At 36.9% G+C, this 27,020-nt stretch overlaps 1 protein-coding gene across 21 annotated transcripts in view; it reads right to left on the reverse strand.

Moving 5' to 3' along the window:
• The window catches only part of DLG1 (discs large MAGUK scaffold protein 1), a 151,762-nt gene that overhangs the window by 25,426 nt on the left and 99,316 nt on the right, over positions 1 to 27,020 (reverse strand). For 20 of the 21 annotated variants that reach the window (XM_086754911.1, XM_086754904.1, XM_086754916.1 and 17 more), the window contains 5 exons: positions 26,029 to 26,173; positions 18,820 to 18,946; positions 16,490 to 16,646; positions 14,800 to 14,902; positions 3,049 to 3,163 (listed from right to left, as the gene is read on the reverse strand). In XM_086754911.1, coding sequence (XP_086611037.1) covers positions 3,049 to 3,163; positions 14,800 to 14,902; positions 16,490 to 16,646; positions 18,820 to 18,946; positions 26,029 to 26,173 — 647 coding nt within the window. Of the gene's footprint in view, positions 1 to 3,048; positions 3,164 to 4,039; positions 5,423 to 14,799; positions 14,903 to 16,489; positions 16,647 to 18,819; positions 18,947 to 26,028; positions 26,174 to 27,020 lie in introns of those variants that run through there. The other variant, XM_086754909.1, reaches the window with a different exon arrangement.

Here is a 27,020-nt window from a genome sequence, read left to right on the forward strand (position 1 = left end):
GTTTATGTTTCAAAGTCAAAAACTTAACGGCCGTATTAACAGTTCCAAGTTTTCCAGAATCTCTTTTTACCTGGCCACACTCCTTACTTTCAACATCATTGACTGTTAATCAAGTTTTAGTGAAGCATTTCTTCCTTTAGGGTATTCTTGCTGAACAAAGCAATCAGGAATTTCTACACCAAAGCATCTCCACACCTGATTTCATGAGATATGAATTTATCTTACCACTTCAGAATGAACAAAGATCAGCTTAATAAAGGAGGTTCTATTTTTCTCCCTGAGCTTTTGGGAAAGCTGTTTGAAATCAGATGTTTGAACTATCAGAATTACACAGGGATGCCCAGCTATGCTCCTCGTACAGGTAGGTAAACTTTTCAGGCCCAGTGCTAATGCCAGATCTTATTTTTCATTTTATTTACTTAAAATTTCCTAATAATTTCAAAACTGCAAAGTTTTTTTCCACTTGGAGATGTAACCATTTTCTGCTCTAATCCAAGCAGGAATCAGCAACCTTGTTCGAATTTGTAATGTATTGTGCTGGTCAGAAAAATGCACAGAGGTAAAAGTAATTTTCAATTTTGAATTCTACACACATTGCAGAGTGAGATCCAGCATGCCAGACGAGGTAAAATATGAAACAAAAGTACTCCTTGTCAATATATTATCATAGAAACTTGATACCATGGAAGTATCACACTTTTTCATATGTGCTTTTTGAATCTGCAGATGGAGGAGGAGAGCATACAGACGCAGTTCCGATGCAAAACCAGAAACATTGTATCACAGAATCTCTCACAGAATCAAGATCAAAAGAAATATAAAGCAAAAAATAAGAGAATGCTATTATATCACTACCTCTCAATTAGCCGAGGGGCAGGAAGAGAGAGAATTAGATGTGCAAATGAGTTTGCTGCTGCTGCTGAATTGCTGTATTTGTATGGCCCTCCAAGGACTGTTTCTTATACTGCTATTGTCATATATTGATATATACATACAATTAAGAAGAAAAATCTGCCATTTTACTTCCAATTATACTTTCAGGCTAACACAATCGTCTCTTCCTTAATATTATGCAGCAGACTCAGAACGGTGTTTACAGGCAGGCTATTCATAAAGATACTAAGTTTCTGTTATGGGGACACAATGATGTATCTGATTTTATCTGCTATTTTGTTACCATGACTTTGAGAAATCACCAGAGATAATTATTTTTAGAGCACTTTTACTTGATAGGTTTTCTACAATTGTGGTTGAATGCCTATAAACATTTTACTGTTGGATTTACCATTTAATTCAGCATTATGTTACATAACCAGAATCCTTTAAGGCATATCCAAACCCAAATATTAAAGAAAAAAAAGACAGCTTCAGTTACTAAAATTGGTTTTGAATTGATACAATTAAAGTACAGAATGATCATACTAGAGTGACTTATTATAAGGAACAGGCTGGATAACTGGTATGTTCTGTCAGTATCCAGCAATATATGAGAAGATTCATAAAACTTACTTCAGCGAGGTCAACATTATATTCAAAACCAGACAGAACAGATGTGAACCCATCCTGTGTATATCAAACTGCCTACCAGTCTTTGGCGTCTTTTGGTGTGATGACAAGAGTAGATCTAAAAAGCCCTAGCAGCACCCTCTGTTAAGAGATGTGGGTGGAAAAGTTCTTTTCCTGAGGAATTTTTGCATTTTAGATTTTTGTTCTGACTTATAACAAAGCTGATTCCAAGAAAGGTTTTTGAGACTCAGTAAAGGGAATCACCACCCTCCAGGAGGCTTCTGCCAACAACCTGGAGAAGGCTGCACTATCTGCAGCAGCTGGCAAAGTCAAAAGCTCAATCTCAATTATTTACACATAACAACTTCCATCAGTGGAATAAAACTACATAAACCCAAAAGGCTTCTCAGTGGCTTAAAATACCAGACCAATGTGTGAACATGACCATAAAATGGTTTAGAAACTAAGCAGGCTATAGCTAATCAAACAAAATAAAAGCATTTAGAACTGTTTAGGCTTAGTTAAATGATGAGGGCTAAAGAAATATATTTTGGGATTATCAAAATGAAGATCTCACCACAATATCTATACATACACCTACCTGTGGAAATTCTAAGACACAGATAACTGTGATATCAAACATTTATTCTTAGTATTTAAGGTATTTATTCTTGGAGATTTAAATTTAACCCAAGCACCAGCACTACTGAAGTCTTACCTGCTCTACTAAAATTCTGGCCCCTGCCAAGAGGCTACTGCTGGCCCTTATTCAGTTCAGAGATGAGCTGGCTTGGGGAACTTCAAAATCAATTTATTTTTTTAAACGCAATCTTTCTACCCACATTCCATACTTGAAACATTATGCTTTATCAGTATATGATAACTGATGTAGGAGTTAGCAGGCACATTAATGAACTGCACCTTGTAACATCTTCCTGGTGAAACCACCTCTTTTCTTAACTTCTTCATGCACTTTTATATTTCCACCTACTTTTAGCCTCCTTTATGAATATTCATTTCATTTGCTTTGATGCATTTGCTTTCTTGGTTACCATGGAAAATATTCTATAATAAAAGGTTATTGGATACAGAAATAAGATTTCTTAATGTAAGCTGAGAATACAGCTAAAGTAAATTGAAGGAAATAAGATGGAAATCTGCCAAAGCTTCGGTAAAGGGAGACTATAAATTTAAACTCAAGAACTGAACAAGGGAGAATATGAAGACTACTGTCACAAAAACCACAAACTGAACTACGCAAGTTGTTAAGACTTCACATATACTGATTTAAAGAATAAATATATGTTTTTGCTGAAGGACTATCATCTCTCTGAGAGGCAAGACAAAAAGCAAGCAATAGCACCACTCTTCAAAGCTCATACAGGGTTCTCAGGGCTAGTACATATTTCAGTTATATTACGTTAAACTTTATTTTAATGTATTTTGCACATAAATATCAATTTGTTAAGTTCAAAAATGCAAATACAGAAATACTAAGTCTACAGAAAATCACACTAGCCATATTATGAAAAAGATGATTACCTGACATAGAGTGATCTCTTCTGGCTGGTTCGCAAAGATCCTGATCCTGAACTAATGCTACTGTTCATCATCTGTTCCCGTAAATCATGTATTTTAGCTTCAAAACGACTGTATTCTGCAAGAAAAGGAGGCACTGCAATTAATTTCCTCTGAACTTCAGCAAATAAATTACAAAAATGCTGAAAATCTCAGAAAATAAGCATTTGTTATAGATTTTTATTACAAGAAAACACCTCTCAAATCTCAACATTTTTATTAAACACTATGTGTTATAATTAAAGGCTATGTGAAATTTTACATTTATCAATATTAACTGAAATAAAATACAAAATAATTGTGATGAGGTGAAGCAAATAAACAACAGGAAATAACTATTACATTTAAAAATTTTATGGTTTTAATCTATAATTCACAATAACTATCTTTTTCCCTTAATTAAAACAAGCATTTCTACTAACAATTACCATTTTTACAGTAATAAAAAGACCAATACAGATAAGTTTTAACTCATGACAAAATGAAAACTTCAGTATGTACATCTGAAACACATACGCTTATAATCAAGAACAATATATATTACATTTTAAATGTTAAGAAATGGGAATGAAAAGTGTCTGGAAAAAAAATATTGAACAGATACTTTAAAATTCCTAGACTTGAATTAGACAAATAATTTAGCACTATAAGGTGGGAAATACGCAAAACATTTTCTGAATAAGACAATGTTTCCATAGGACCTCACGAAAGGAAAAAAAGAAATAAATCCAGAATTCTGGCATGAACCTCGATTCACTTGTAAACGGCATTAGAGATTCAAACTCCCACTACAGAATTATGTACAATGTTAATCCTGGAAAAACGGATTGTGTTCTTAAGCAGCACTGTGTACTAATAAAACTAAGCTAAATGCATTTGATTTTAGCTACAAAGGCAGGCAGTAAAATAGTAATAGCTTCCTCAGGACAAACATTTCGTGAAGCGAGGTACTTACAGGCTGTCAGCATAAAATATGAACTCAAAAGAAGTAAGTTTTCCCTTCAGTTGAATATTTTGGACTTCAGAATCAACACATCCACTTGTAAAAGCTTTCTTGTTAAAGGAAATGTTCCGCAGCTACCACCTTCGCCAGGAGACCACGTGATGCTGGATTATAACAAGTCAACACTGGGAGAGCCAGGGTGTGTGCAGCAAGCAGCTGCTGAACTGGGTAATGTGTTGCTCTTCCTAACTGCACCCTTATTCCCTGCAGGCATCAAATTTACTCAGGAAATGCAAGATAAGATTAAAGAGGGCTCTAAAATGCAAAAATCTTAAGGAAATCTCCATGCTAAAGGTTCCTTCAACAGTCATCTAAATATCATGTATTGTATTACGTTCTGTAGCACTTTCTCCCCATACACTCATCAGACAGTGAGCACCAAGGATCACAGACTAACCAGAGAAGAAGAAAAAATTACAGAAGAATATTCTGTGAACCAGTTTCTGATATGCCACTTCATTCATCAAGGTTACTATAAATCTGATATTCGAGCAATAGTAACTATAATTAACCCTATGCAGATTATGACTATATGAACAGTCTCTTAAAAAACCCAGACTTCTGTTCATTAAAACTAAAAGTTAGTAGTTTTTAAGATAGTATCTCAGTTTTTAAGATAAATAAAGTCCAGATCAAATAATTTACCACATTGTAACAGATTGATGAGGGTGTTTGACAAGAGAAACAAAAACACTATTTCCACCGCTACCAATGCTATCACTAAAAGCAAAGGAATTTTAGATGACAGGATGGTAATCTAAGAGGAATGTGAGAAAGTGATATTTTTTTAGAAAGCAATATCCCTTAGGGGAAGGACTGAGATGCTGAGACAGAACAGTCTACTCCTGCTGTGCTACTGCTGCACTGTATGGCCTTGGGTAAGTCACCTCATTTTACTCATTTATACCTGAGAGATGATCTTTCAAGCCTCTCACCTGTTTCTTGGTTGTTTTTGAAGATTAAAGCTCTAAATTCCAAACACACTACACAAACTGTAGCTGAGATTTCTGATATAAGAGACTTTTTATGTCCCCTGTGTAAAAGAAAAGTAAGCATGGAAAAGACCAGATAATCCAAGCATTTTCTTGTGCTACAGCCTGCTCAGTACTGAAAATATCTGCAGTTCTTTGCAATAGCTACTGGAAAATAATACAAATTTCTGTTAAGAAAGTATTATGTGTCATCTGTTGGAAGAATCAGATTTCCTCCTATGTAACATGCAGTATGTAAGAGAGTTAATGGGGGAGGCTATTCCTTATCACTTAGCTCTTCCTTATCCTATATATCATCCTCAGGTTGCTGGTCTTGCAGTTTTCTGGAGTAATTTAATTTTCATCAGCGCTCCTGGGAAGTAAGTGCTGAATGAGTGACAGGGACATCTGTAGGAGTAAGAAAGAGAATAAGTTCTACATAGAGGCTCCTGCCATACCACTAAAGGAAAAAAGGAAACTAATGGGCTGGAACTGAGAAAGCTGTTCAAAAAGAAGGGGTGCCAAGAAATATGATATTTAGGAAAAGCTTAAACACTCTGTGCAGATGGAATCTGGTGAGCTCCTTTGATGTAGAGCAAGTTAAACATTTGAGTTATATTCCTCTTACAGAAGGTTTTGGGAGGAATAGGATGGACAGAAATCTCAATCGTTTGGTTTGAAGCTGAGAAGTAGACAGGATTTTTGTTTTTAATAAAGAAAACTTGGTGTTAGATACAGTGGTACTGAAACTAATGCTGGAGACAGAAAATAAAAGACAGCTAGCATCAGAAAAGCAGTATGAGTTTGGTACCCAAAGGATTAGCACCCATCAGCACCCAACCTCTTTTGACTACTTAGGCTTGGTTCAACTTCAGCATTATAAAACTAAGTGAGAGCTTTGCTAATGTGCTAGAAGTGATTATATTTCTATCTCTATGATTAAGAAGAGACGAATATCAACTGTCTTTAGCACCTTAAATATCTCACCAATCTCAAGAACACTGATGCCATCTGGTAGTTTATGAAATGTAGAAAAGTAGTTGCACTATAGCAGTCAGAAGACTGTCGCAGCTGTTCCACCTCACGTGGAATAACCAACAGCTGGTAGCAAGACTGGAGACTCGTATCTGAGATGTGTGTCTATCAAATGTGATCCATACAAAACGCAATTTTATTTGATTACAGAAGCACCAGAAAACTGCCTACACACCCCTATGTTCTTAATCAGTCCCTGCAGTAATACCGTACTACTTATTAAATGCAAAAAAAAAAAAAAAAAAAAAAAGGAAACAAATTACAGAGAAGTAGCATCAAATTTACACTAATGAAAGACTTCATATAATACATATACCAGACATAGATGACTTTGTAAGAAACCCCTTAGCTAAGGTAACATAAAAGCAGAAGTACTGGGTAAAACCAAAAGCACAACTTTAGCTTAACGCTTGTCTCTCTCACTGATGAGAACAAGACAAGTACAGAGCGATATCTTCCCTTCAAGTACTCTCCCACCTTCCAGTATTTTCAGTGTTTATAGAATTTCATTGTATGTTTAAATTACCTATTTCATTCTGCTTATGATTATTAAGTTCTCCCAAATGTCAGAGAACTGTTTTCTTTACAATTCCAGTCCTTGTTATGGGGCACGCATAATATTACACATATAGGCATAAGACAAAACTTATCATATTTTTCCCCTAAATCACAATGAATAGCACCATCAACTTCCATATGGCTAAGTGTGACAAAGCCATACAATGCACATACAAATATAAAACTTCTTCTTAAAGTTTTATTTTGCCACTTCAACATTGCAGAAATTTGGAGCTGGAACAGGCACAGTGAGCAAGATAAAAAGGAGGTGATTCTTCCCCTCTACTCTGCCCTGGTGAGACCCCACCTGGAGTACTGTGTCCAGTTCTGGAGCCCCCAGCACAAGAAGGACATGGACCAGTTGGAGAAGGTCCAGAGGAGGGCCACGAAGATGATAAAAGGGCTGGAGCACCTCTCTTATGAGGACAGGCTGAGACAGTTGGGGTTGTTCAGCCTGGAGAAGAGGAGGCTCCGGGGAGACCTGATAGCGGTCTTCCAGTACCTCAAGGGGGCCTACAAGAAAGATGGGGAAAGGCTGTTTAGTAGGGCCTGTTGCGATAGGACGAGAGGTAATGGTTTTAAAATAGAGGGGGGTAGATTTAGATTAGAAATTAGGAAAAAATTTTTTTACGATGCGAGTTATAGAACACTGGAACAGGTTGCCCAGAAAGGTGGTGGAGGCCCCATCTCCGGAAACGTTCAAGGCCAGGCTGGATGAGGCTCTGAGCAACCTGACCTAGTCAGGGATGTCCCTGCTCCTTGCAGGGGGGTTGGACTAGATGACCTTTGAAGGTCCCTTCCAACCCTAACCATTCTATGATTCTATGACACTTTGCTTTCTTATTTAAGAGGAAATTAAGAGCTTGGCTGAGAAGGAATATGATTGATCTCTGGTCAAATGTGATCGGGGTAACCAAACAGAAAGGACATAAGCTATTTAAATGTAAAATAGAACTCCATCTACAAATATGCTTCTGATTTCCACAGTCATCAAAACATGGAGATTCTGAAACAGTATTTTAATAAGAACTATGATGGCACAAGAAACACTTCCCTCCAGCCAATGAAATTAAAAAAAAAAACAAAAAACAAACCCACACAACCCAAACCTTCAATCCTTTCAGATAACACTTTGACCAGGATCTGAAACCTAACGTATACGCAACAGCAATGAATGGGACTCAACTCAGGGTCTTTTCTAGTGTTCCGAATTTTAGGAAAGCTCCTGATGCTACGCTTCAAATAAAGGGTAACAGGCAGCAAGACTAACATGAAATGCAGTAAAATAAGACCATAAGAATAACACTCTCTCTTCTTGGCTAGAATTTTCTCAAAGTTTCCAATAAATTTAGGGACACAGAGGAAGTAGTACCTGCTGTCATAACACAGAGCTTTAGGAAGCGCAAGCATCTGCTGCTTCGATTCATGGCATTTATCCAACAGTACCCCACCATCACCAAAGGAAAAAAAAAAAAAAACAACCCAGTCTACTCTGATTTACACATAATCAGTTATTAAGAACATTGAATGGATACATCTGGACTCAAGTTTAAACTTCAAAATTATACTGGATAAGCAGATGGTACAAAACCAGAATAAATCTGCTATATTTCATGTCTGCACATACTGCACAAAATGAAAAAAAAAAAAAAGGGGGGGGGGGGAGAAGGAATCAGAAAATCTTGGAAGAGTCCTCTGCTCTGAGCTCCTAAACTGATTTTACCTAGAAACTGTAATGTTTTCAGTGTCAATGTTTACTTCAACAGAAACCAAAATTTCAGAGAAAGGGTCTGAGCAGTGAAACTCTCCTGGACGGCCTATCTGATGGGCAACGAGAGAACAGCGATAAACACAGATACATGGTGACTAGTCTCTACAGGCAGGGGAAGAGAAGAAAGAGGCTGCAATGAGAATTAATTTGGTCTGGAACACGTGTTCTAGTAAATGGAGCAAAAGAACAGAAGACCATGATAAGGGATGGAAAATTCAGCAAACAGCAGAGAAGAAAAAGTAACTCGTGGAAGCATGGATGTCTGTACAGGGAACAGATGGCAGCACAGCACTGATAAGCAGAGATTCTTACATATACTGAACCCATGAAGAGCTGAAAAAGTTCTCTTTAATTAAAAAAGTAGGCCACTTCTTCCCTCTTTTCATCTGTCTGTGGAGAGTCCTACTTTAGCAGGACCCATTGGATCTGTCAAAGCAGGACTCTTGTGCTGACAATTTTACATAACTACTGATTTACACTGCTCTCCACTGTCAAGAATACTTAGTTTTCGTTTTCACGGTGCCTCCAAACAAACTGAGAAATGAAGCTTGGTAGTAAGTTAGGATGGCCACCATTACAGTGATCTTGTATTGACCTTCCATTTGTTTGCAATTCTAAGCTTGTGAGGCAGGACTGCTACAGCATATAGATGACTGAAGTTGTAATTACGAGTTCTAGTCATGTACTACTACCATCCCTTGATTATCTATACAGGTATTTGATAAATTCATAGGTACCATTCATGTTTTGTACATCTTTCCTTGTTACAGACCGTAGTATAAATTTCAGTTGGTAGAGGAGGTTGGGGAGTATAGCATGTTTAGTACAACCACTCAACAACACTAGCAAAGAGATTACCTATTAAAATGTATAGATCACAATAAAAACATCACAAACCATTTTTGAGGAGATACTACTTTGCTTCAACGCTTGTTGTTTTATATTAACATGACCTGACACAGACCACAACGCATTCTACATGCTTTTAGTGGCTTTCATACACTCTAATGTGTAATGAGCTTGTACCTCATTAATCACTTGAAAGACTAGGCCATGGAATTTCAGAACAGATTAGAAAAATTGCATTTGCATTTAGTTAAGAACATCTCCCGTAGAGCCTGCAAAACTCAGAAAGAGACTAGGTGCAGTCACTGCTGAAGCAAATTCACCAAAAACGTTGTGGAAGCTTTACCATGCATTCACAACCTGTAAAAGGCTGAACTGTTCTTTAAGATAGATAAACAATTTTATTTGTTATGTTCAAGAGCAGGAGTGAGGTTTTAAAGGATTAAAACGTGTAAGCCGCCTTACAGCATTTATCAGGACTATATATAGTAGAACCCTTCTAATCTTAATGGGCCTGATTTAAAATATACTTTAATTGACTAATCTGGATTACTTGCAAACGAGTAGAGTCAGGTACAAAACAAGCAGGTCTAACATTTTAGTGACCACGTACCCCAAAACAGGCTAAACTTTTTAAATTTTTTTTTTTAAAGAATTTTTAATTTTATGAAATTGGGATGTACTGATCTTTTAAACCATCTTTGGTTAAGGCAATCCACGTTCTCAGCTAGAAATGGCCACTGAAAGGTAAGCTCTAACAAAGCTCTCCACTCTTCTTGTTTTTACATTTTGACTCACTTGTTTTAAAGACAAGAGAGAATGAAAAGTACAAAGTTGTCATAATTGGATCTTATTTTCAAAACAAAAAAAAATCCATGAAAATCCACGTAAAAATCTGGCTAACAAATTGATTGATTGAATTATGAATCTTGAATACATTTTGTAATGGAGAATCACTTATTTCCTTTAATAAAGCTGAAAGAATAAAGCTGGTCAGGTGGATCCTTAAGAAACAAAAAATGTTTAATCCACAAAACTATTTTCTATCAAATTTCAACCAAATACTTTTCCATATTTTTGATGTATTTCTTTGGCTATTTTTCTCATTTTTAAACACTTAAACCTACTTAAGCTGTAATACAGTTATGGTAGCCTACTGGCACCTCATACCTTTTCAGAATGGCAAAATCTAACCTTCCAGAAATTCTGAATGTTGAAGTAACACTATTATTATGTCACCCTCAAAACACATAAGAATGCTTCAGATGACATTTTAATTTGAATGGAAATGTCAATTTGAAATGAGGGGAGAGCCCTTCAAGGGCTGCACACCTCTGGACAGTCGTACACTTCCCCCTTGCTGCTCCTCTCCTCAACTACATTCCCTTCAACCACAGACTCTCGCGTTACCATATCCCCGCTACGTAGTATGATCAGAATGCTGACTATCTCTGAATCCCCACTCGCAGGAGATACACATATATTCAAATTGCCTAGAGATTCCTCTCATTCTTAAACACTAATATCACAGTTTTTCCTTGCAACCCCACATCTGCAGAAAACCCAAAGGAGGGAGATGGCAGTGTGACACTGAGGTGTCTCTGCAGAGCCAGAGAGTAACAGGAAAATGAAATGGCTCATCAAAACACTTATGTACTGGAGCAACATGACTTTCTTTGAAACTGCTGCAGGTCATGGTACTTGACTTCCAGTGGAACTCACAGTAAAGCAAAATCCCTTTTTATTCATGAATGACATCTTGAAAGGAGACAGAAATTTGTAGTACAAGTTGGGAATAAGAAAAAGCTTCCAAACAAAGAGGAAATCAAGAATGACATCCTGACTTCCTCACCACTTCTACAGGGTAATTCCCATTTCTCGGTATTGGCTCTTCTCCTACCACAAATGACTCCTCTGCAGCAAGTTCAAATCCAGCGGTCTCTGCAACTAGGGAGATTCTGTATACACGTGTGTGTGTGTGCGCGCATGTTCCACAAAAGTATGCACAAGTACAACCCAATAGGCAAATCCACATTTTACAACAACAGCTTGTAGGTAAGTTACAAGATAAAGCATGGAGTCTACAAGAAGAAAGCAGAAGTCAACTGACTGTAACTGTGGTAGTACAGAAGTGGTGCCTGATGCACGAGTCACTTTGTAAACAGGAGAATACCTTCACATTCCCTACTTGCCTTTTAGGTATCCTAAAAAGTGCTGGTAAATTGCTGAAATTTGACTCAGTATAGCAGGAAAATTTTGTAAAGCATCGCTCAAATTTACAGAACACTGCTGGAAACTAAATGAACGCCCACGAAGGATATTTTTAGGAATGAGAGTACATCTGTTTTCACCCGATTCTATAACCAAGGAATATTTTGGATTAAGAGACAAAAAGTCAGCAGTTATATAATTTGAGCCTGGACACAATAAAAGCAGTATCTTTCAACCATATTACCCTCCCCTAAGTCCAGTAACAAGTGTTTGATAAACCATGTTGTCTAATTGGATTTTAAGAGACAGATATGGAAAATTCAACCCTTTCTGTGATAGGGGTTTTCCAAAGATTAATTATTCTACAGCCTCCTCAGGCTCTTCTGTGAGAGAACTGCTTGCCAAAATTCTCTTTTCTCAGAAATCTGAGGAGAAAGACAAATGGAGAATTTCTGATAGAGCTAATGTGGTAGAACGTAAAAACATAAATTAGCATTCCCCACCACATCCATGAACATACAAACTGTCATATATAATTACAGGGAGTGAAGCGAGGTGGTCCCAAGTGTCTTCCAAACACTCCTATCATACTGAATCTATTTACCCAGTTATAATGAGCCCTGATGGATGTCTAGAATCTCCTTGATCTGTCCTAGCTGTCAGTATCTTTTATAAAATCCTGCTGGATTTATAAATATAAATAAAATACACACATAATACAAGCAGTTGTAACTGACGCTCTTCATCTTCACAAAGACCTTTGAGAAACACCAATTATGAACAATAGTTTTATGAACTCTTGGTTTTAATACTTGTTAATTTTTTTTAATAGCATAAACAAAAAGTGGAGATTTCATATATATATATATATATATATAACCCAACTTAAATGAATCAAATGAGGAGAAAAGCAGCTCATCTGCAGCTATAATTTTGGAAATTTGAACATGATCAAAGAATATATGCACTTTTATCGAGTACACTCGATCACATGGATGATATTTTCTATTTGGAAAGTCAAATCTAAATCAGACTACTTTCCTACAATAGTAAACAAATAGTAACCTTTAAGAAAATACCCTCTCTACTAATCTTGAACCTATGAAGAGTGAGTATTTGATGCAGCTTACCTCCCACACCAGAGCTGAAAGAAGCTGACAGCTGGAGTTCCATTCAACCTCTCTTATAAGGAGTAAGAAAAAGGCAAGCAAAGACATCAAAGTCAGACTTGAATAACCTGAGCTCTCTGAGGCAGGCTGTGTCAATTCATACTTCACTTCCAAACTACAATGGATCTCAATCTCCTAGTTACACTTTTCCTTCATGGTACACTTCAAAAGGGTAGAGTAAGCCCTAACATGCTTCCAACACTTTAACTCCAAATAGAGATTTTAAGCACTATTTCAAAATACAAACAGTCATGCAGACAAAACAAATTTAAAAAAATAATTGAATTCTTTCTTTGAATAATGTGTCAGGTGTCTGCCCATAATCTAGGATAATTCAAGTAACATCTCCCACATGCATGCTCTGAAATGGGCCCTATAATTCTTTGAGAATTGTGCACTCAGTACAGCTCAACTGAATGCAGTCTTATTCTGAATGCTTCAGTAATCACAAAGGAATGAGTACAGCTCCAGGTTTGAAGCCTACAAAGTGACAGTCGTTGAGAAATTTGTAAGAGGCAGCATATGTTGCTCTGGGTAAATTTCTGTGCAATGACTCAAAATCCCATCAGTCAGTCAAGCACCTCAATACATGTTTCAAGAAAATAAGTTATCTACTTGGACAAGCAGTAATGAAGAAAGCTGTTATTTCCAATGCAGAAAGAGCAGGACCCATCCAAAACACTTAGTTCTCTTATTCTAAAAGGAAAAGAGATTTCTGACTTTCAGAATATGAAAGGATTATTTTCTTTTTAAAGCTTGAATCCCAGAAAGAGAGGATTGAAAAATTTCTGCTTCTCTGGTACAGTCTGGATACATTTTTTGGCAAGGAAAAAAGAAGTCCTTATACCCTGGGATATATTCTACCAGAGAAACACTTGTTCTGCTACTAGGAGCCACATCTCAACACATCTTTCTGGAAGAAGAAATAGTGGCCAAGAAAGTCCTCTTTGAACAAAAAACTGGAGAGATGGTCAAAAGGACAAGATACAGGCAAACAAAAGCACAAGTTTTATTCTCGCTATGGCAAGAGATCTCTATGCAGGGAGCAAGAAGGTGTAACAATTTGACCCACCTGTTACAACACTGAAGAGCTAAGCAGAGGATAGGCCAAATGTGTATCAAGAGAAACATTTGACAATTCTGACACAAAGTCAAAACAAATATTCCAGAACTTATGCTGACCTTATTATTCTTTCTAAAAAGAAGTCTCAGAGCAAGCACTCCTAGAAAATGAATCCTGGACCACAGAAATCTACAGATTCAACAGGTGAACAGGCTGCACACCATCTCAAGACAACACAGGCATTGCCAGCATGGGCTGGCTGCAGGAATTTGACCATGAACAAGACAAACAAATCAGTAGACAGAGTTCCTGGTTCAGTGGAGTTATATGATATTGATATGGGTGGAGGGAGAGGGGAAAGGAAGGTGAATTTCAAAGACTTGGGCAGGACAGGGTAAGAGAAGGATGACTAAACAAAAGTGTGCTGTGATCAGCTTGCTAAAAATTTCAGATGAAGGCAGCACTCCTGCTCAATCGCCAGTCTGGACAAACACCTACACTTACCCCTTGCCTAAACTGTTAAAGGAAAGCCTTAAGCAGATAAGTTACTGCAAGGAAGATTTAGTGATGGGCTGTACAACTTAGCAAAACTGGAGAAAGCTGTTGATCATGATCGTTCATAACAAGACAAAAAATATCTTATTATATATATAAACAATAATACAGGAGTTTACAAACTCAAGGTAAGCATATAATTTTAGACCATCGAAATTTTAAAGTCTCAAATAAATAAAGCCATTTGAAATGTGCTGTAGAAATATAAGAGGACAAATATGTATTGTGATGAAGCAGTATTTGGCTTCTGCAGAACACACAAAAATGGTTAATCAGCATCAGCTGCAGACTAATCTGAACCAGAAGAAATTCCTGGATAAACAGAAATACCAGCTCATATAAAACAGAGGAATGAAAACCTGATGGTCTCCTTAGGTCATCTGAATCAATACAACAGAGAAGGAATTTGTCTTTTATCCTTCTACCGCTAAGGAAAATAAAACCACCATATTAAAGGGTGAAGACAACTGTGAAATACAAAAGTAATCATGTAGTATTTCTACTAATTTCTGAATGCCTAAGGCAACCCTTACCTTCTGGACGGTACTGAGCTACGATAGTTACTGCTTGGCCTGCGTTCTTCAGAGCTGCTGCTGCCTGTTCATGAGTTGCTGCTTTTAGATCCACTCCATTTACCTAGAAGTAATACAAAAAAGCTCGTTATCAAAATAAATGTTTGTGTTAATCATCATAGAAGACAGTTTCCATGCCATGTGAGTTTTCCCTGTTTCCAACATTACAAGCTAAGTTCATACAAACCAAGATTATTGATCCTTACTGAAAACCAAAGTCAATAAATCCACTCTCACATATACACCTCTTAAGAAATACTGTAATTGCCATAGTCTATCACTTAATGAATTTGCATTCGCTAGGTCAATTTTCTTCCTGTTTAAGACCCTTTTATTTCTTTTTAAGGAGACACAGAGAATATTACTTCCTATGATGTTTCACCTCACCTTTCTACAACAAAGCTTCAGGGACCTCCTTAGCCAAGCATGCCTACAGACCAGTATGTTTAACATCAAGTGACAGATCACAGCCTCCATGAAATTGTCTAGTCTTGTTTTCAATGCAGCAGATTTAAAAATAATATAATGTCATAGTTCAGCCCCAACGGGGACCAGACTACGCAGTCTCTCTCTCACTCCCCCCACTCTCCGAGAGAATAGGAGGAGATTTGACAAACAAAAGAAAACCAGGAAAAAAAAAAACCAAACACGCGGGTTGAGATTGAACAAAAAGTAAATTTAACAGTAATGACAGAAGAAAACAAGAGAGTGATGGAACACAAATACAGTACAATAGCTCACAACAGATCTCTACATCCAGTCTCTTCCAACTAGGAGGGCCTCCCTTCAGCACCCTCCTCACTTATATACTGAGCATGATGTCAGATGGGATGGAATAGCCCTTTGGCTAATTTGGGTAAATTAACCCCAGCTGTTAGCTAATTAGTTAACTATCCCAGCCATAGGGGCTACCAGCTTCAGTTCTCCACCCAGCTCAGGTAAATATTAACTCTATCCTGGCCAGAACCAGGACATATAAGAAAAAAACTGAAGCAGAAACGTGTGTCACATTTGAGACCAAAGTATTTTTCATACTTCAAACTAAAAGGTGCACTTTAATATCAGCATTTTAATAATAGTAGAGTCAAAATTATTCTTGCTTCCTAAATAACTACCAAATTACAATGTAATTGTTCAAAGAAATGACTCTCCATAAATTAAGTCATTTCACAAAGAAACACACAAAATCTCTATGTCCTTCATATCAATATAGAAAAAGCCCTTGGTCAAGTAGGAGATGGATCTGTTTAAGACTAAGGAGAAGTTTAGTAGTTACTCCAGGAAGTAAAGTATCCAATTTTAGACACTACTGTCAATTGTCTCCATCTCATTAGAAGGCTTATTTCTGAAGCCTGCATTCTTTCAATTTACACACACATCTCAGCTACCAGATTAAGATAAGTTCATGTCTTCACTGAAAAAAAAATCTCTGAGATAGGAAAGTGCTATTTTTAATCAGGTTACAAACGAGAAAGTGATGCAGACTTAAGTCCTGAAAGATACTTTGGAAATATACTGGCATCTGTTCCATTGTCTCAAAGTTAGTTCAGTTAATTATATTCTTTGCACATAAATTATATTAACTGGCACTAATATCCAGAGAGGGGAAAAATATTGTTGTTGTATAAATAAAAGAAGCAAGGAATCCTACAGAAATTATACGATCGCCTTTCCTAAGCTCTCCACTCAGGTCAGCTGGCCCTCCTGCAAGTATGAAAGAGATGAAAATTCCTTCTCCATCTTCTCCTCCAACAATGTTGAAACCAAGACCTGTTGATCCTCGATGCAGGACGACCTTTCTAGGTTCCCTGAAGGAAAGAAAGGAATACAAAATCTTAGTCATTAATCATAAATAAAAGTAAAATAAATAATTAGAAAAGCTTTTTCTGAGAGAAGTAGCATTGAAAATTTAAGTACCAAAAGTTACACATAAGATTGTTAAGGTAACCATGTCATGTGCCCCACCCACCCGCCCCAGGTTCTCCCCTCCAAAGTTTAGACTTCGAAATAACAGCTTCTATTATTTGTATGCTTTCAATTCTGCCTGTTGTTAGGTGAACTGAACAATTCATAAGTATGTATTCTAATTTCCTGTTATGCCACAATTGTACTCAGCACTAAATGTCATTACATAATACCTTCTATATTGTTCAAGAGCCTCAGTAGAGCTCACAGTCTTATTCTATTTAATGGTAACAGCAAGCAACAAAATACTATTTTCCCTTTCTGAAACTTAAAGAATAAATTCTAATGGAAACACCAATAATGAAAAATACATCCTCACTGCTTTAATTTCACTCCAGCTGGTCAAACAATAAATATAGCAAAGAACAATTCAAGAAGTATGGATAAGCTCTTTAAAAATAATAATAATAATAATAATAAAAATCAGAATTTACAGCACTCAAATACATTTGCACTTTATCTGCAGCAGCTGCAATCAAAAAAGTTTAATCTAAACCAGGTTGTTACACTCTTTTTAGAGGATCCTCGCCTGGCTTGGATGAGGAGAGGAAAGTAGCACAGAGCAAATTAAGATAAGGCCAGTCAACTTCTAATGCAGAAACACTCCTTCCAAAAATCTACTAATCTGCTACTTGACTCAATACAAGAAAACCCGAAACAATCTCAGAAACAGGTATTTCTAATAACTTAGAGCAACTGTGCACTGCATTGGAAAAATCACTAGAGAGCACTAAAGAACACTTAATGGACATTCTTTAGCATTTGGAGACATTAATTACTAATTTCTAGGATAAACTAAAAAGCTGCATTTTTTCCAAAACAAACAAAAAAAATATAATCTAGTCCGATCTTTAAAAATAACTCCATTTTTGCACTAGCTATTAAATCAACTTAGTGTCAAATTCTTAAACTTCACTCCCATCAACTATTATATTAATCTTTTCAGAGTACTACTCCATTGCAAACAAATGACATTGTGAAAATGTACGTATATTGCTTTAGATCATCTTAATACATTCACAAAATGCTGCATTTCGAGAACATGAACACAGTATCTTTTAAAATATCACTCAAAATTTCTAAACTTCTTTTTGGGATGGAGAGAGTGGAAAATGGGAAGGTAATTTAAAGACAATCACCTAAAGCCTTCTCTGAATAGCTCCTGCATTTCAGAAAAAATCTAAAAACCTCCCTATTAAAGGAAAGCTATAAAATCTTAAGTTCAGCAATGCTATCAGCAGGACAGAATCACTTTGGCTTGTATGTCCACCCAACCCTAAGTTAAAAATAACTACAAAGACATATCCAACGCTCTCTTACCTTCCAATACACTACAATTCCTTCTCCAACTTACTATACCACTTATCTTTCAGCCCTGGATAGACCCTGCCTCAGGAACTGAGTGACACTATTCGCATCAGATGATGGTGCAACACAGAATTCACCAACAACATACTGAAAATGCAGTATGACATCCCTATACTTGCAGAACAGAAGGGTAACAGCATTAAAAGAGCTTCCCTCTATCAGCAATGATGAACAAAAGATTAACGCAATCTACTGACTCAGTGAAGGAATGAATAGTCTGTTAACAGGAAAGGATAAGAGCTCTCTAGCCTTTCTGGATTTACTAATCCATCAAAACCAGTCCTTGTCTGTGGAAACAAAACAAAACAAAAAAAAAAAAGAAAAAGCACTGTGGGCTTTAAAATAAGAAATAATCTCTAGTCTACTCATACAACCATTCTAAAAAGTTCAGTCATGGAGCACTTTGGCAGGGCATTCTGAATTTAATAATATTCCTGGACTGATGTGTGTATGTATGTACACACACACACACATATAAAAATGTATCTAGTTTTCTCCTTATAATAATATTTACAAGTGTTAAGAAACTAACTATTTGCATTTGTTTGTTGAAATAAAATACAGTATTCACTAGTGTTTTGCCCATAAACACACCTTACGAGCTTCCCTGGGTAACTAATTTAACATGTAGCTTTGGTTATTCATTACCTGGTAATCTCATCGTCTCCAAGCATTCCCTTGGGAATTGGTGAATATCGCCCTGGTGATGCCGGGGGCAAAGACTGTCCCAAGTAGGCAGACGGAGTGATATGGTTATCCACTGGCTGAGAATAAGCTTCAAAGAGGAAAAACAAAAATAAAATAAAATAAAATAAGCATTAAGGCAATAAGGAAAGAGCTGGAGGAACTGAAACAAAGCATTATAAGGAATGACGTCTTCTAAACTCACAATTTAATAGCTCAAATGATACATCATGAATATCATAGTTCTAAAATACTGTGTCACATCTACACATTCCCCAGTCTCCTCACACTTTAAGTCAGTAGCAACTTTTTCAGTTTGTCTCTCAGAAAAACCCTTTTTTTTGAAACAGACACTGTATAGCTGAAGCTCATGAGGACGGTCTGGAAATGGATGTTTTTAAAGTTGTCTTCAACTCGACTGAAGTCAAATAAGAATTTCAGTTTCTTAAAAGTCACTGTGTCAGAGCAACGGTGAAAAAACAACATTCTAATGTTACACTTCTTCCAAACTGTCAAGCTGCCCATCTCTTTCTTTTCAATGCTTCAATGCAGAGCATCCTAGCATCTCCAAAATACTGCAGGCTGTGCTACCAGGTCTGAACAGGGAGGGATGTTACAGTTCTTAGACACCGAACAAAACAGTCTTTAATAGCACGGGTTCTGGCAGTGATGCTAGGATGTGCTCAGCCAATAGCACACATCAGAAAACAAAGGCAGGATTATTCCACCTCCTACTCTTCAAGGTAGGAGGCATCAATTTACTGCGAGGAATAAACAAGCTAGTGCAAAAAATTTCAACTATACTGCAAGTGTCAGTTGCCTTATTCACAGGTTTATTGATTAAAAATAGAAAGGAGTATTAAAAGGATTGAGTCAAACCTCTTGCATAACAAGCCATGAATCCTGTGCATGAAGTGCCTATGTTTTACCAGAACCACAACACACATACTAGAGAATTTTAGCGTCTTAATGACTTCGATTAATGGAAAACATTCTACAATTCCAGAAGAGTTGTTCCAATAAATAATTAAGAGGGTACACTGTATTTCCAAGTTAAGCACAATAATTTTAAGCGTCCATTCACCAGACGCATTCATACCCACTATCTCCTATTACAAAGCATATTCTACAACTGAAAAGTTTTTTCCTGGTGTAGGTGCTTCAAGCTTTGAGACTTAAACATGAAGGGTGGGGACACTTCACAGATTTAACAGTATTCAAGTTGCCAGACTCTCTTTGCTCTTATTCACTTGCTGTATCTGATATGGTGCCTGACTCTTGAGGACTTACAATAAACCCAAAGCTTTCTAACTGAATAGATACGATACAGATTGCAGAAGTGACCTGTATATTCTCCTCTTATGTTTTTCTTTTCAAACCCTTGGCAGAACATTTGCATCACATACAAACTTCACCAAGAGTATTTTTATATGAGAGTTTTACTAAATAGGCAGGTTTCCAACCATCCAATCTGTGCTGGGTTGATTCTGTATTATTCTAGATTCCTTGTAAACCTGTGTGCAGTAAATTCCATACATGGAGAATGTATCACATCAGCATTGCCTTACCCTGATCAAGAGTCTAATAAAAGAGGTACTGAGCCAGACAGGTACCTATAGTACCTTAACGCCTGGCATACAGCATCTGATAGCATATCCAATTAGCCAGACTGCTTCTTATTCTTTAAAGCTTTGTCACAGTATTAGAGTTCTTTCTGTTTTCTAGAGCATGTTTCAGCAAGCCTTAAAATCCTCTATTAACAGCTCAGGCAGTGATAGCACCACCTAATAAAGTATTTAAGTGTATTATTCAAAAACACCAGACCTCAGTGACTTGCATGCTCTAGTTTGAGACTGTGCAGAACTTCTGGAAATTGCAACTCTGGATTCACAAGAATCTAAGTACAAGAGGTAGCCTGCCCCCTTCTATAACACAGACAGAAGCAAACTCATTCAAGTTCACTTCATGAGATTTACAGCAAAGAGAACACTGCTTCTGCTAAAACCCAGTGACCAACAAAAGCATTCATATTTGTCAATTCCCTAATAATTAGGAGTTGTTCAAGATACACGACTCCTAAAAGCACTTTTTTAGAACAGTTTTAACTTGTATATTGCACCTTCATTCTTTTGCTCCCTGCAAGGATTCAAAGACAATAGATCCCACTACTTCATACCTTCTGTCTACCTTGGTACAATATGTGGCTTCTATGCACTGGTAACACAGTTTACTGTCCATTTCAAAACTTAGTTTTTAGCCACATTGGAGTTTTAGCAACAGATTTTCATAACGATGACCAAACCATACAGCAATATTTACTTTTCAATGGAAAATAAAATACACATTTTAATACGAAAGCATATTTCCATGTCACTGTACACACTTTTTATTTAAAGCAAGTGATATTTTTAAAAATTACCCTACATAAACACATTTATTTTGGTTTTCCTCAGAGAATTTTACATCTAAAGCACAAAAAAAAATGTAATGTAGACTTTATGAGCTCTTTTCCAGTTAGTGAAAAATAGTTTTCTATTCTAGCACAGTATAGTAGCTCTGTACATGCTGTTCATGCACTAAAGCTTCTCATTTCACAAAATGAATTTACAATTGCTTTTAACAAGTCAGTGGCATCTATATAGATGCATAATTTATAGGAAGCAATTAGGTCTTTCATAACAAGTTCTATGTTCATTGACTTACAGTGTTTTTCATTTGATTTTTTTTTTAATAAGGTTCCCAAATATTTTGACTGCATCATGTTCAGAAACATGCATACCATCTAATGTTGTCATCTGTTCTTATGAACTTTGTATCCTTTCACCGTGTAACTAAAAACTCAGCTATCAAACGATATAATAGTTTATTATTTCACATCTGTGGACCATTCCACATCAGCACTGGCTACATCATTTATAACATCATTTCTACTTATGGTACTTGCTTAGAAAAGTCAGGTCCTTTTTCAAGGCTGGTATTCTCAGCACTAGGAAAGCAAACCTACAAGGCATAAAAAGCATCTCTACAGAGTTCCTGGGGGGAAAGAAAAAAAAAAAAAAAAAAAAAAAAAAGGTACCTGAGCCTTTCCTAAAATTGTTTTAGTTGAGATTACACCTGAAGAATATTCATGAGGAACATGACAGAAATAAAAGGCAGGCCATCACTTTCTGAATCCTAAATCAGGTCTAAGCTTCTATTTCCAGGTAAATGTTATTACTGATGTAACTGATAAAGGAACTGAGTTTTGGATGAACAAAAAATTACATGCAGAAAACAAACTTGCTTTGACAAGAAGAGTCAAAGACTCTAAAGCAGAAATTTCATTTCCAAATCAACCCCCCCTTGACATAACACAGGTCTACACAAAAAGAAAAATAGAAGATTTCCTGTTATTTCTTTATTATCTGCAGACTGAGGACACCAGTCACAAGTACAATCTCTAAAACGGGAAATAAAATTAAAGCCTTATTGTAATTTACTGGTATTAAACATTCTCCTCTTCCTGTATTTATGCCATTTAAGGATTGATAAGGCATTTATGTCTCTAGTGAGAAAACTGATTATTCCCTACCTTGCAGTATTTTATTTCCCAATGCAGGGTGGAAATACTGCAGCAATGCACACATACACAAATGACAAATAGTTTAAAATTGTCTAGGGGTCAAAAATTAATAATTAATAATGCAGTAATTCAAAGGAGACCTGCACAGGAAGCAAGTCCTCTGTCTCTCAAAAACAGTATAGGCACTTTTCAGACTCTGCTATTCTACAATATGCACTGTACAGGTAATCTTGGTGGTTGTAAATGGCAAGTTCTCACCTTCTTAGTAATATTTAAACTTAACTCTCAAGGCATTTATACCAACAAGTTACTGGACACTTCTTCCAGGAACCATTTAATGACCAATATTTATATACAGATTACTGAAGCAGTTTACATTCCCTACTGACATGACCTACTACAGAAGACTGATAGCTATGATTATTAAACACACCAATCAGTTCAGCTGCCAATCACGCTGGGCAGCATTGATCCACAGGATCACCCCACCTACAGTGCTGTTGTTCCTCTGCATACAATGAACACAGGGGTTTTTTGTTGAATGTCCATGTTTCCTATACTGGAAGTTCTCATCTTGCAGTGCCCGAAAGACTGGATGCCACATAGGAAAAGAGTACTCAAATGGCAATGTGCTCAGAAAGAGACGTCTTTCATAATTGCATTCTTCTTGAGTTTAAAAAAAAAAAAAAAATTGAGATCACTGTAAATAACTGCCTAAACTAGCAATCCACACCTCAAAGGTTAAAAGAAAAATCTCACAGAAGCAATAGAAACAGGCATAGCAATGAACTATTCTAGACTGTCAGCGGCTGTGGTCAAGCTTCCATTGCTCACAGTATCAGTCTCCGGAGGTACAGCACATAACTATGAGCTATTTTTTTCCACACTCAGTCCCTACTAAATGCTGTGGTCCCAGAGAGCCCCAACCCTTCTTTAACAAGATTTTCATTTTCACTTCCCCCACAGGCAGCTGGAAGCCTTTCACTCAGTCTGATAAATATCAAACGATAGAGGTCAACTTTCAGCCCTAGGTGCACAAAGAATTATGTTGGTATCTTCTCAATAAAGACTGCCATAAATCAGAATCTCAGAAACCTGTTGATCAAACATCCCTCGACACAAAGACACTAACCTCAAAGAAATATCAAATGATTTAATTATCTATATGGATGCTAACTTGCTTTATCCCATCTTTTGTGCCATCAGACTATCTGACAAGAACATACTATTGCGTGGTTGGTACTCTTACTTCAAGAGTTCTAAAAGAAAACAGATTTTGCAGAAAACCTAGATATTGAAACTTGTGAACTCGCTTCTCAGTTTTTCAGTATCCTTATCTCTGCATTTTAAATCCCTATCACCTGTGACAGTGAGGCAGCCCTGTAACTAAACTAACTAAACTGTTCCAGAGAACAAGTCCTTCTAAATGTAGTGTTTTGCAGACTTTTGAACGAACTGCCATGCTCACAAAAGCTAGCACAATGAGCAGTCTACTGGGTGTTATACAGATAGTAGAGGTACCAAGCCGGTTAAGTACCGTGCACTGTGCTTTTAGATGTTTCTGATAACATGAGTGCTTAAAAATCCCTTACAAATAAAAAAAAAAAAAAAAAACAAACCTAAACAAGAAGGGCAGTTCTGGACAGTGAGCAGTCTATGTATATACTCAGGTAGTAGACAGGTTTTCTACTTTAAAATAATTCATAGTGAGAATGTCCATAGACAGCCTCTGTGTAAATTTATGAGATTCAACAGTGAAAGGAATAGTATGTATTCCTGCTCCTTCATGATGGACCTGAAATCCTAAGAACCTAGATAACAAGATTCTGATTGACAGAAATACAAAGGAGGATTGCAAATATTAAGTATGACTTTTGCCAATAGCAGGGTATTATTGAATGATTAGGATTGGGCAAATTAGCAGAAACCAGCTCCTTCTCTACCTTCTTCTCCCCAGACTTTCTTGAGGCTTTGCCTTTGCCCCCACAAAAGATTCATAAAGTAAATATCCTGATGATCAAGTCAAGATAGAGCAGTAATAGATAAGCTACTTCTATGAGTCTCACATCATCATCCACAGCAGCGTAACTGCATCACTGCAACACTACCAGGAACACTACATACAAATCAGGTTCTCTCTGTTCCAGAATGTCTGAATTCAAGGTGAAGCATCCAGAGGTCAGTCACAAAGGAGAGAGAAAAAGAAATCTGCCTTCCAAGGACACACTGGGAAAGGTTGAATTATTGGACAAAATAGGTACCATAAGGGAAAATGGTTGCTCTCTAACCATACACAGGGGTACAAAACTGAGGATGAGTAAGAGAAGGCTGCAAATTAGTTTTATGTCAAAGAATGGAGCCTTCAAGAATATGCCTATAATGAGACAGTGAAGATATAAAATCTAATTAGCTCTAAACTGTAATTCAATAAGCTTACAAATAGATTTAAAGATACTGTAGCTATTGCCAATAAATGATGGGCTTATAAGGTACTTCAGTCCCTTGTTGTGCTGAATTTTGGTGGTGTTCTTTACATACTGTTTTAGATTACATCAGTGGCTTTTTAGTCCAAAACTGCTCCTTTTTCATATGAAGTAGCATCTGAACAGATCAGTGCCACATATCAGTTACTGACAGCTAACAGCAGGAAGCAGAAAAAAAGCCAACAACAACAAAAAAACCCCAACAAAAAAAACCACACCACACCCAAACAAAAAAAAAACCCTGAAATATCTTGTCACATGAAATGGTTCTGGCGAGAGTTGAGTAAAATTGTCACCCAGATAAGTCCACCTATTCAGTCTTGGAAATATATGGTTATATGATTCTCATCCCTTTCTCCAAACACTAAATGGTAATATCTCTCTTGAAGAAACAGTACATCACATTCAATTTTTTCTCTATATTGTAGTTCAACCCTGAACTTTCTGGATTTAACATTTAACTTCAAAAAGACTCCTGTAAGTAGTACCCTTACATAAACAAGAAATACTTCCAGCTATTTTCAATACAGAATTCAAGTGGAAAACCAATAAATAATCAACGACTATGTCAAAACTGAAGTAAGATTTCAAGTAAGTCAACATGGAATTTCACAATGTATTTGCAGGCAGGCAGGGGTAAAGACTTCCCTCTCCTCCCAGTCTAGTTTATTCAAATACATGCAGCTCATGATAAAGCAGGAAAATAGAAGAAAATAAAGTCAGAACATCACTAATCTCTACCTGAAACAGTCATGTCTTTTGCTCAGTTCACAAGACACTCAACATCTACACAGTGCACTGTTTGTTACTCTTCACAGCCTCAGGAGAACGAGGCAGGTGTTCTCCTCATACTCACCAGCAAGTCATCACAAACACCAAGTCAACAGGACAAGGCCACATCAGTCACGGAAACACGATAAGAGCCCCATCATCACCGTGTTTTCAGTACATAAGCTACAGGATGTTATTCTGTTTAGCATATAATTTTCCTGATTAATCAACTTTCTTATATCAGATTTTCACACTGTATAATTTTAAAAAGCTTCAAGCTGTTAAAATACTAAAAATGGAGTATGTTAAACCCTTAAAGGGAAAAATAATTAAATCACAAAGGTGTGTTGGACTTACAGTTTGTGATGTCAGGAGGGGCATAACTATCATTCATGAACATGCTGGTGGGTTTTGCAACTTTCAGATAAACAAAGTCAGATGTGTTTTTTAAGGCAGTCACTGCTTCTTCATGAGTAACTTCTTCTAAGCAAACACTGTTCACCTAAAGATAAAAATAAACACAATCTCAACACAGAAAGATGAACACTTTCGTAAGACACGCTGAAAGCTGTTGGAGCACTCTGGCATTCAGAGTTTTTATTAGGATTCATGTGTCACAGACATAATTGGTTATATTAAAGCTATATAAAATACGGTTTGTAGTGCTGTGAAATACAAGACAGACAAGTCTTTCCTCAAAGAATTATAATAAACTGTATTGACTGTAACATTGTAAAGGCAGCACACATGACTTTGGAAAACTAACAGGACAAAAATGACACTCCAAATGCCATATGCATGCATAATCACAGCACTGACACAGTTATGTTACTGCAAATATTGAATAGAAGAAAGTTCCCTCTAGTAAGAATAAATTCTACAAGATGTTGTCCCGTGGTAACACCTAGAACTTAATTATGTTGTGACAATATATTCTCACAACAGGTCGAAAGCAGGGATCAAAACTGGGATCCCTAGCAGTCTTCCAGTATCTAAAGGGGGCCTACAGGAAAGACGGGGAAAGACTCCCTGTAGGAAGTTGGGTCTGTTGTGGCAGGACAAGGGGTAATGGTTTCAAAACAGAGGGAGGTAGATTTAGATTAGATATTAGGAAGAAATTTTTACAGTAGGGTGGCGGAACACTGGCCCAGGTTGCCCAGAGAGGTGGTGGATGCCCCATCCCTGGAAACATTCAAGGCCAGGTTGGACGGGGCTCTGAGCAACCTGATCTGGTTGGAGATGTCCCTGCTCCTTGCAGAGGGGCTGGACTGGAGGGCTTTCAAAGTTCCTTCTAACCCTAACCATCCTATGATTCTATTATCATCATCAAGCAGATGAATCTTTGAGTT

The sequence above is a fragment of the Chlamydotis macqueenii genome, chromosome 9 (genome assembly GCF_036417535.1).
Source record: "Chlamydotis macqueenii isolate bChlMac1 chromosome 9, bChlMac1.mat, whole genome shotgun sequence".
NCBI classification, from domain to species: Eukaryota; Metazoa; Chordata; class Aves; order Otidiformes; family Otididae; genus Chlamydotis; species Chlamydotis macqueenii.